General features: G+C 39.5%; 1 protein-coding gene across 1 annotated transcript in view; it reads left to right on the plus strand.

Annotated features, from left to right (window-relative positions):
- tbc1d8b (TBC1 domain family member 8B) overlaps positions 1 to 11,447 on the plus strand; it is a 68,857-nt gene extending 57,410 nt beyond the window's left edge. Inside the window, exons 16-20 of the mRNA XM_080187829.1 lie at positions 1,459 to 1,699; positions 2,865 to 2,930; positions 4,192 to 4,278; positions 5,879 to 5,982; positions 9,579 to 11,447. Coding sequence (XP_080043955.1) covers positions 1,459 to 1,699; positions 2,865 to 2,930; positions 4,192 to 4,278; positions 5,879 to 5,982; positions 9,579 to 9,995 — 915 coding nt within the window. The 3' untranslated portion in view covers positions 9,996 to 11,447. The remainder of the gene's footprint in view (positions 1 to 1,458; positions 1,700 to 2,864; positions 2,931 to 4,191; positions 4,279 to 5,878; positions 5,983 to 9,578) is intronic.
- Positions 11,448 to 11,934: the final 487 nt, after the last annotated feature.

The following is an 11,934-nucleotide window of genomic DNA, read 5'->3' on the forward strand; positions in this document are numbered from 1 at the left end:
TAAGGTTGCAGCCAATACATCCAGTACCTCTAACCACTTCTTTTAATACAAAGGTCAAAGACCATCAGGTCCAGGAGACTTGTCAGTTCTGGGTCCCATTAGTTTGACTCGTGCTTAAAACAATTTGAGTTTCTCTCTCCTGTTTTCTCCCTGCCTTGGGATTATTAGGATAATTTTACTTCCTTCTATTGTGAAGACATACAAACTATTTGTTCATTTTCTTTGCTTTACATTATTAATTTCCCAGTCTCATCCTTTGAGGGATCAGTATTTACTTTAGCTAGTCTCTTTTTCTTATGTAATTGGAAAAGCTTTTGCTGTCTTTTTTCCATTTTTGTTTATTCCCCCCATTACATTTTTTATTTTCCTTTGGTTTCTGAAATTATTCTAATATTCACATTATCACTAACCTCAAAATTGTATGCATTTTTAAATCAATTTGACACCATCTTTAATTTCCTTAGATGTAGATTGTTCATTCTTTGGGTCTTATTTGAGAAGATTTTTTTTCACCTAGAGGGTGGAGGGAATCTGGAACTTCATCTAAAAGGATGATAGAGGCAGGAACCCTCGTAACATGTAAACGTTACAAGCATTTGAAATGCCATAGCAAAGAAAGCTATGGGCCAACAGCTGAAAAATGGGGTTGGAATAGGAAGATATTTGACAGCCGGCATAAAAACGTGATGGGCCGACGGGTCCCTTTCTGTGCTGTAAAGTTTTTTCTTGATGAAATATATTTCTGTTTAGAGTTACTTAATATCTCCTTAAATACCTTCCGCTAGTCTATCATTTTCTTTTAACCTGTTTTCCCAACCCATTTTGGCTACTTTACCTTCATGCCTTTGTAATTCTCTCTATTTAAATTTGAGACATTAGTTTCAGACCCACATTTCTTACCCTCAAATTGTGCAATTTTATCATGTTCTAGTCGAATTTGTTTTGAGGAACTGAAATGCGTCATATCCCCAAGAAATGCAGCACTTTGCACTTGTGCTGTCTTTGAAAGGTGTTATGCTATGTGCGTACGTTTGATTTATATAGGTTCAGTGATCACTATCCACAGGTAATCAAAACATTTTTTAAAAAGAAAAGGTAAATTGACTAAAGCATTGCCACATCGACATGACTTTAATTTGTGCACCTCCATCTTTTCTTACTCAAAAAAGCACCATATCTTATCAGTACTCCAGTAGCACCATATCATGTGTTTTGAATGAACTGCTTATAGGTTTGATTAGGATAAAGCAGCAACACATTCATTTTTCATAGATTCTCAATCTTGATCAGTGCTAATCATTTATTCCTTCATTGTAAAAATAATTTGTAACCTTTTGGGGGATCTATGGAACGCCTGCTTAAAAAATCTAGCCTGTCTAACAAGGTGTGTTCAGTATTACTGGATGACCTTTTGATGAGAGAGACTTAAATCATTTTCCCTTTTTTTTTTGTATGTAGAAGGAGCATTTTTTAACTTGCTACTGGATTCCACACAGTCCGGCACTCAAGCACCACGACTCCAGCCTTCCATACCTAGAGCAGTACCAGATTGATAATAAACAGTACTGCACACTGTTCAAGTACCTAAGCCCGTGGTCTCAGTCTGCAAACGCAGAATCGTTAGCTCTGTGGAGTTTTCGGCTTCTGGATGAGAACTCTGATAGCCTCATCAATTTCAAAGAGTTTTCGTGTGCCCTAGGTAAAACATTTTACTTTTCAAACCACGTGGTTATTCTTTTAGAGCTTCGTATTTTAGTATTATTGATTCATAAGGGCAGCGTGGTGGCACAGATAGCACTGCTGCCTCACAGCTCCAGGGACCTAGGTTTTATTCCAGCCTTGGGTGAATGCCTGTGTGGAGTTTGCACGTTGTCGCCATGTAGGTTTCCTCAAGGTGCTTTGGTTTCTGCCCACACTTCAAAGATGTGCAGGTTAGGTGGATCAGACGTGTTAAATTATCCCTTAGTGTCAGGCGGACTAGTAGGGTAAATATGTAGGGTTATGGGGATAGGATGGGATTGTTGTCGGCGCAGGCTTAATGGGTCAAATGACCTCCTGCACTATAGTGATTCTATGATTCTGTGTAATGTGGTAGGAGAATATCTGTACTGAATATGTCTTAGGCCATGTGATTTTTGGATTCTCAACTTTGCCATAAACTGTGGAGAGAGTCTAAAAGGGGTTTTATTTCAAACTGCGGTTATAGTTGAAAAGCAGCATGAATCTGGAATTAAGAGGTTCCCTAAAGAAGGAATTCTCCACCAATAGATTTTGGGTTCCATTTGAAAATCAGATTTCTTCATCTCTGCCTATTTTTCTTCAATACTTTACATCCTGCTGAATGCGCTGAGAGTGTTTGGCTAAGTTATCGTTTATGCCACTTGAGAATGGAAGAAAGGGTTTAAGCTGGGCCATGCAGCAGTGAAATCAGGGCGCACTTCTCCCCACACACACGGTAGCGGAAATATGGAACTTTCTTTCCTCCAAAACGATGTGGATGCTGGGCGGGGGTGTGGTTTGTTGGTTCAGGATATTACAGGATGTGGAGCAATGGCAGAGGAATACAGTCGAGGTAGCTAATAGATTGGCAGAACAAAATCAAGAGGCTGAATTGATTGAGCCTTTTCCGCGATAGAACCTTTTCAGCAAACAATAACTGCTTCAAAAAAAAACATAATATTTATTCAGCCACTTGCTGTAGGTGCAGTGCTGAGAAGGATATGTGACATTTCACTGAGGGCTTTTTTATTCTTGCTTTTTGTATAAAGTACAAAGAACTGAGTGTCTTAAACCTTTCATTAGAACCTTAAAGGATTTAAGGATCTTGAATAATAAATATACTAATTCAGTTTCTTCTCTTGCAGATGTGATGTACAATGGATCATTTACTGATAAACTGAAATTACTTTTTAAATTACATATTCCACCAGGTAAATCAACTAATTACCGAAAATCCACTTGTGTATTACATGCTTAAATTTGATAAATGCGTTCTGTTCTTGAAATCTCAGGAAAAAAATGTATTTCACATGAAGTAATTATCGTTGACATTGGTTCACACTATAGTGAAGCTCAGTCATTTTATACTCAACAGGGAGACAGTTTTATTTAAATATGAAGGTGTCTGTAATTGCCATTGTAAAAAGTTGAAAGCTAAAGTTGTTCTATAACTCTTAAGAAGTGTACCATGCTGCTATCGGTTAAAGTAGAATTGGCTTGACTGCCGTGCCACTTTTGTCTAGGACTGAATGTGAATATAGCTGTTTACTTGATGCCTGGGGGTACGGGTGCGCTCCTTTGACAGTTGTGATGTTCAGGGAGTTGGGGCAGTGGGGGTGGGGGGGGGGGGGGGGGTGGAATTTGAGCCAAGAAAAGGAATGAATAAAAGCAAAACATTACGGATGCTGAAATCTGAAACAAAAACAGAAAATGCTGGAAAATCTCAGCAGATCTGCTTGCATCTGTGGAGCAAAAATAGAGCCAACATTTTGAGTCTGGACGACCCTTCGTCACAGCTGGTCAGAGCTTCGTCTGCTGTGACGAAGTGTCATCCAGACTCAAAACATTGGTTCTATTCTCTCTCCACAGATGCTGTCAGATCTGCTGAGATTTTCCAGCATTTCCTGTTATGTGTTGAAAGAGATGAATAAAATTGATTGCTTACAGGATTATTGAAGAGAACTACTGATATTTTGGCATTGTGTAGGAAAGGAGTGCTCGCTTAATTGGCATTCTCACCTGAGTAGGGAGATTTTGGATTCTAATCCCACAGGGGGTTGTGGGTTCAAATCCCATAGAAAATTGAGGGCCCATGATTTAAGCTGACAGTTCAGTTTCAGGGTGAATCACTACCACATTGCCGGAGGTGTTGCCTTTTGGATGCAGTGTTAAAATGGGGCCTCATCTGCCCATTTAGGTGAATGTTAAAAAAAAGTTGCATCGTTCAAAGAACAGACAAATGCTCCCTTTGTCTTTGCCAACAGCTGTCCCACGTGTCTATTATTATGCTATTTGTGGGACTTGCCATGTGCATATTGGCTGCCAGATTTATCAATAGAACAATGACTGCACTTCAGGAGTAATTAATTGGCTGTGAAACACTTTAAAATGTCCTAAGGTGGTGTCAGTGCACATTCTTATCGCAGTTATTTATGGTTACAGATTTAACATTTCTAGTCTTTTGCTTTACAGCATTTACTGAAGGTGAAAGTACAGTTCCTTCAGCTTCCAAACACCAAGAACTTTTTGATGAAGCGATGACTCGTGATCAGCTCGATGGTATGTATTGACTTTTTTGGGGGGCTGAATTAGTGGAGTTGATTTTAGGTTGATTTCCAACCCCCATTTCTTTATTGTAGGAGGGTGCAAAATCTATGCAAGCTCTTTTGCAGTTTTCATGATAAATGTAAGAGTATTTTTGGAAAAAGAAACTATGCTGTCGAAGCTTTTCATCTTGCGCTCATCAGGACAATTCATAAGAACACAATGTAAAGAGAGCAAAATTTTATACTGTATGAGAAAGAAGTGCTGATTGGTTAGCAAGTGGGCTTAGGTAGAGATGGTGACATGGAGAACACACTAATGACTGACAAGTTAACTGTCAAGCTTTGTTTAAATTCAAACCAGGCAGGTTGACTCTGGTTAAGGCATTGCCCTACGGAATGAACCAGAGTGTGGCTATTGCCTATTTTGCCCAGTTGGAAAGGTGCAACGTGTGTGCATGTTATTTCTGTCTGCAAAAGGCAGGATCTTTATGTATTAATATATGTAGTTTCTGTGAGCCTGACTGTTGATGTTGAATTGATTGTCAGTGTAATATTTAGCACACTCAGGATTGTTCAACAAATGTGTTCAGTTGCAGAACCACATCGAATGTTGAACACTGAGTTTTGCAAGCATGGACTGGTCAGTACTCTGCCTGTTACAAACAGCTGAAAGGACATGCTGTTTGATACGATCTTCTAATGTTTGGGATGTACAGCCTACACACCTAGCACCACATTGATACTGAAATTACTGTACCACATTATTCATTTACATGATGGGCAGAAAATCTTTTTAGCTTGATGGCAGTATCCTGTTAGTGGCAAATACCACTTGTGTTGCCACTGCATAGTCACAGCATGAAACAGCTAGCTCTTTCTGTTGTTCAGATCTTTCTGATATCTTGCCCTTCCAGGGTAATCTGAGATAGACTGGGCACAAGTGGCGACCTTCGTCCTATTCGTGAGTTTGTGAGATATTCAGCGGGTGTTAATGTGACCAGGGCAGTCGCTATCTCATAGAACGTCTTTGATACGACCTTACTTCAGCCACAAGCTTCCACATTGAGCAAAGAGCTCGGGCCCTGTTTACGATGTTGACGATAAGGCTAATCTTATTGTGAGTTGGACTGTATGAACCCCAATGTGTGTGATGACCAGAGAAGGTAGGCTTTTAGTAGATGGTAGATAACGCATCAAGGAAAGGGAGCTCATTTGGCTGGTTCATTTCAAAGGTGAATTTGAGTGCATCTGCAAGACCAAGCCGTATAGTAAGGGAAACAAGAATTCAAGTAGCTACTGTACCAAAACGGTGGTTGCAAATCTACCCGATTCACTTGTCAGCATCTAGTACTTCAGAAAGCATGTTTGAGTGTGTTGTCTTCAATTGTATGGAAGTAAATTTGTGTATCGAGTATAAATTATATCAACATCTCAATGTGTGAATAAAACAGCTCATGCTGGTGTTGCAATCATTGCTTCAATGATTGTGAAAACGTAATTGTCTTACACTGCGGTTTCTGCTGTAAAGAATATATTTAATTTGGCAAGTTAGATAGAGAAGTTGTGGCAATGCAACTTTGTCAATACTGTCCTTTTTTGTTTTTAAATTTCAGGGAGTAACAAGGGGAAGGTTGATATCCAAGCCTATTTGAAACAGTGGCATGAAGAACTGACAAGGAAAGAGGAAAGTATCCGAAACCTGCCACGGATAAATCAGGTGACAGTGTGACCTGTTTCGCTATTTGCATTCACAAATTATTAGCATTGGTACCTTGCTGTTGTGCCAAGTTTCTGATGAAGATAAAAATTTATAAGCACAGAATGATAAAACACAAGTGACTTATGAGGATTAAATGCTTAAGTTCAAAAATCTTTGTTCTGGTTTACAATTTGTATGTTGTCTTGCTTATCGTTGCCTCTAAAGCTAGCACTGTGCTTTTTGCTATTCTGACTTTGGTTTCTTTTGTTTATTTCCCCATTTTTTTGCTCCACGTTTTGTTACAGTTCTTTTGAATCGCCACTTTAACACACCCCTCTAGAGCTTTTTATGTTACAGCCTGTTCCCTCTTGAAAGCCTTCTCGAGATCTAATGCTTTGCCTGAAATTCTTATCTTTTCCTGCTCATTGTCTGCATTTTCTGCTGTCAGGCTGTTTGGGATAATTTAAAAATATTAGAAGTGAGTAATCAATAAAACTTATTGCTGTGTCCGGGCAATTTTTAAGAACATAAGAAATAGGAGCAGGAGTAGGCCATCTAGCCCTTCGAGCCTGCCCCGCCATTCAATAAGATCATGGCTGATCTGTCGTGGCTCAGTTCCACATTCCCGCCCTCTCCCCATAACCCTTAATCCCTTCTCTTATCAAAAACCCAACAACCCGCGTTTAAAAATATTTAGCGAGGTAGCCTCCACCACTTCAACGGGCAGAGAATTCCAGAGATTCACCACCCTTTGAGTGAAGAAGTTCCTCCTCAACTCTGTTCTAAACTGCCCCCCCCCTTTATCTTGAGGCTGTGCCCCCTAGTCCTGCTATCCTTTCTTCTGAGCACTAATGAGATAACAGTTGAAAGTCTGCTGTTCATGGCTTCAATGATTTACAATTTGGTCAATAATTTTATGTCCTGTCTTCCCCCAAAAGTTATGAGACTAATTATCTGCAAGCAGTGATCATTTGGAAATGGGCTGTAATTATACATTAATTTTTTTAATGTGAAATATTGTCACCATTTGAATTTAAAGCATACTTTTAAAAAGCGCTGGTCTCTGTGCTTTAAAGGAGACGGTGTGACCTTGTAATGAAATGGTGGAGTGTGTTCATCATCTAATGAATTTAATCAAAGTTAGTAGCCTGATGAGCACTTATCCTATTGCAAACATTTAAAAACAAATTGAAAACCATGGAAATATGTCTTAAAAGCAGAAAGAAAAATGCACTGGCTCAATTGGCCAGTTCTGAGGAAGGACCTTGCAACCACAATCATCCTGCTGCTGTGGTGCCAACACATAGAATTAAATTTCCTGCCATGGCAACGTCTCTGTGAAATTATACTTCACAAAGCTCCATGCCTTTAGCCAGCAAGGAGGGAACATTTTATAATCTGTAATCCATTGGCTGGAAATGATAGATAACAGATGGAATGCCTTCCATTCTCTCCTGAAGGTCATAGACTCATCATGAAGCACAGCTCCAGGAGTGTTGGCAGCTCTTCATTAAGAGCAACTCTGGCCTCTTTGCATTACCTTAGAAAATATTTGTATTTAGATTGGACTACAATAGAGAAACAGAGACCGACTCAGCTGTAAAGCAATTCCAATCCAACAATCCTAATGTGGTTGCAACATAATCTGTTAATTGTGTTTTACTGAGTCCATACACAAACAGAAATATCAACACATTTAACCCTTTTTTTAAACCATGGGTCGAGGTATAACCTTCATCAATCCTTTTGATCTTCACACACCCTGCTTATTGTTTAACATTGGGGTGATTTTTTAAAAGCAATAGGTATAAATTGAACATTGCACTTTTAACAGAAGCTGACCAATGCAATCAGTTAAATTGTCCCCTGATGCATCAAACTATAAAGCATCCTAGGGGCGAACAGCTTTATCCATTTTGTTCTTTCCAACTATAGTGCAAACCCACAAGTTAAAAAAGAAAGCAGAGGCCTTAATCATATGGGATTAAACCAATAAACTTGCAAACATATGTTTACACACCTTGACTCCACCAGACATAAGAACATAAGAAATAGGAGCAGGAGTAGGCCATCTAGCCCTTCGAGCCTGCCCCGCCATTCAATAAGATCGTGGCTGATCTGTCGTGGCTCAGTTCCACTTTCCCGCCCTCTCCCCATAACCCTTAATCCCCTCTCTTATCAAAAACCCATCAACCCGCGTCTTAAAAATATTTAGCGAGGCAGCCTCCACCACTTCAACGGGCAGAGAATTCCAGAGATTCACCACCCTTTGAGTGAAGAAGTTCCTCCTCAACTCCGTTCTAAACCGCCCCCCCTTTATCTTGAGGCTGTGCCCCCTAGTCCTACTGTCTTTTTTGAGCGGGAAGAGTCTCTCCACCTCTATCCTATCCATCCCATTCATCATCTTATACATCTCAATGAGATCTCCCCTCATTCTTCTAAACTCTAACGAGTACAAGCCTAGTTTATTCAGCCTCTCCTCATAGCTCAACCCCCTCAACTCCGGTATCAGCCTAGTAAACCTCCTCTGCACTCCCTCCAAGGCCAAAATAAGTGCAGAAAGTGCTGGAAAAACTCAGCAGGTCTGGCAGTATCTGTGGAGAAAGAAACACGAGTTAACCTTTCCAGTTCCAATATGAGTCTTTGGAAATTGTTCTGAAGAAAAGTCACGTTGGACTTGAAACATTTAACTCTGTTTCTCTCTCCAGAGATGCTGCCAGACTTAAGTTTTTCCAGCACTTTCTGTTCTTATTTGCTGTATTTTGCTTTTATTTCTTCAGATCCAAGCAGTCAGGCAGAGGAATTCTGGCTGCTGCTGAGCCCCTTTTGGCATGTATCCCTAAGATAGAGTGATTTAGCAGAGCAAGGCTTGACCTTGATGTTTTGCTGGCCTGTGTAGCATGGGTCGCACTGCATAACTTTCAGTTGAGCCATTAGGAGAGCTTAATGCAGTTTTTGGGTATATTGCCATGTAACAACATATGTCATGTAACTGAGATTATGTTGTACGTGAAATCGAATCCACAATGTCACAAAGCAGGTTCAGAAGTGGAAATAAGCTGCTCAAGTTACTTATGTTGGATGTTGCAAATCTGTCATTAAAAACGATATGCTGAGAACATATGACAGGTTATAGTTTCGATCTTCCTCCCTTTTGTCCACTTTGACTTCTTTTGCCAGATTTTCCATGCTTCCCCCATCCTCTCTGCTGTTTTGCCGTAACTTTCTCTGGACCTATTTTTCTTTCTGTAACTAATTACCACCTCATTTTGCCTGGCACCTTTATCCTCTTTTGTCATTTAATTGTCCATGCCCCCCCCCCCCCCCCCCCCATCCTTTTACAGATCCTTCCCCTTTATTCTTTATCCATCCCCCCCGCCCCAAAAAACTCACTTTTTCTCTCTATTGATGCTGCCTGATCTAACTGAGTCTTTCCAGCATTTCTATTTTTGCTCAAGTTCGACATTCGGTTACGTGAATCTTGCTGATAATACTTAGCTTAGTGAGATTGGAATAATTTTCTTGTTAGTGGCATTTCAAAGACTTGTTTCTAAAACCTTTTTTCGTGTTCCCATGTTCCTGATGACTTATGTGCTTTATTTTTAATTTCCCAGTCACAATTCGTTCAGTTCTCCAAGACGCTATATAATCTGTTCCATGGAGATCCTAATGAGGAGGCACTTTATCGTGCCATAACAACTGTCACTGGCCTCTTGCTTCGAATGGAAGAAGTGGGGAGAACGCTGAACAGCCCAAACTCTCCCATCCCAAGTAAACAAGGTATAATTCAGGATTGCCAAAGCGGTGACAGTATTCAGGACAACCAGACGTTAAAGAAGGGTGAAGATGCTGCCCAAGAAGCCCAGGCTGAGATTGAATGGACCTTTGCCTTTGAACAGATACTGGCCTCGCTGTTAAATGAACCCGTTTTAGTGGCGTTTTTTGAGAAACAGGTAGATGTAAAGGCAAAAATAGAAGAAGCTAAATCTGTTCAGCTGAGGGCTAAAAGAAAGCCAAACATTTTTGACTGAGATTGTTCTGCAGTCTGTTGTAACACTATGCCGTGTTCTGTTGTGATGATGCAACAACCCAGTACAAACATACGAGCCCTGAAATTTCTGTTGGTGGTGGCAGCAGAGAAATGCCGAACCTGTTTTGCATGATGTTTCACTGTTATTTTAACACTGGCTTTAATTTGGTTAATGTCTCTGCTGAAATGGCATTGGGGAAAGTTGCACAAAGGCTCACAGCATTTTTCTGCTGATGAAATCAACGGTGATTTCCATGATGCAACCTTGGTTTGTCACATAACTCTTATCGGTGTACGTGAGCTTTGAACCACAAAGCAACTGCTGTCGTTTTGCTATTGAGGGATTTTTAAAAATTTTGTTTACACGCGCTGATTTCAGGTAATCTAAGAAGGCTTGCACAATAGGAGAAACATCAATATAGCAAGATACACTGCAAACGCTCCTGATTTGAAACTAAGCTCATAATTAAAATATCAAACTATTCCCAATTTTCTGTAATAGAGTTTCAGATCAGCCTGTATTTCTGTGAATTCAAGCATACTGTGCTGCCAGTGCCAGTCTGTAGAGGGTGCCCTTGTAATTTTCCTGCTCTTGCGAGGAGATTATCAAGCTTATTTGGACTTTACGGAGTTTGAAATTCAGAATGAAGGGGAATGTCTTTTCCTTATTTATACTAAAATATGTTTGTTTTTTAATGTTATATAAAAAACCTATTTATAGCTTGCAAAAATATAGCAAAGGGAATCTTTACAATACAATATGTCCTGTATTTTTGAAGTATGCTGCACACTTGTGCACTTTCAAATGTTATTGCTATCTCAGCTGCTTTCTGCTTTGAGAATATTTTTTATGAAACTGCCCAAGAATTAGAGCACAGAGTATATAAATAACACAAACTAGTGATTTAGTCCTCATTCTGACGTCAAGATTTATTGGTAATTGTAATCACATGAAAATATGAAGTTTACAAGCACTAAGCTTTGCAGTCCAAATGTCTCAGAATTTAGCATTAGTTACAGAGACACCTGGATTTAATTGCTTATGTTCAATGAAGATAATGCACTGTTCTCATTAAAGCAAAATTAGCATGTATATAGGCACATTGAGGTAAACACTATATAGGGAACAGCGAATCCTGCCTGAGAGCACTGTTAGGAAGTGTTGCTCTCAGATCCAAAAACCAATTTGCCGAAAGTTTCTTTTTAAAAAAGATCTAGTTTTGAAAGAATTTTGTGCCAAAAACTGAGGCACTTGCCATGTTGTGTGTGCAGAACGTGTACTCCATTGATTCACAAATCTTTCAGTCTTAAACTCATTTTGTTCCATATTGTATCAAAAGCCTCATCTAAAGGGTAGACTTAAATAAATATTTTGATTTCCAGTTCACTTAGTTTTTACAGATTGTGTTTTCTAGTTCTCTTTATATTTGCTTTCTAATAAAAGTATATTGTTGACAGGCCTTAGTTGGAGAATTTTGATTTTTTAAATGTACAATACTAATACTGCAATTATTAAAAAGGCAAAATTATTTTTGTATCAAATGATAGTGTATATGGAGATCATACCAGTACTTCTACATAAAGAATCATAGGAAAGAGGGAGCAGGAGGTGGCCATTCATCCTTTAGAACCTACTCTGCCATTATGATCATGGTTGATCATCCAACTCAACAGTCTTATACTGCCTCTGCACCACTTTCCCATATCCTTTAATCCCCTTTGCCTCAAGTGCTACATCTATCTGCTTCTTGACAACATTGTGTTTTGGCCTCAACTACTTTGTGGCAGCAAACTCCACAAGCTGATCGCTCTCTGGGTGAAGAAATTTTTCTTCATCTCTCCTGAACGGTCGACCCTATATCCTCAGACTGTGACCCCACTATCGGGACCATCCTACTTGCATCTACCCTGTCTAGTCCTGTTAGAATTTTATAGGTTTC

The sequence above is a fragment of the Carcharhinus amblyrhynchos genome, chromosome 4, assembly GCF_965287045.1.
Source record: "Carcharhinus amblyrhynchos chromosome 4, sCarAmb.v2.hapA, whole genome shotgun sequence".
NCBI classification, from domain to species: Eukaryota; Metazoa; Chordata; class Chondrichthyes; order Carcharhiniformes; family Carcharhinidae; genus Carcharhinus; species Carcharhinus amblyrhynchos.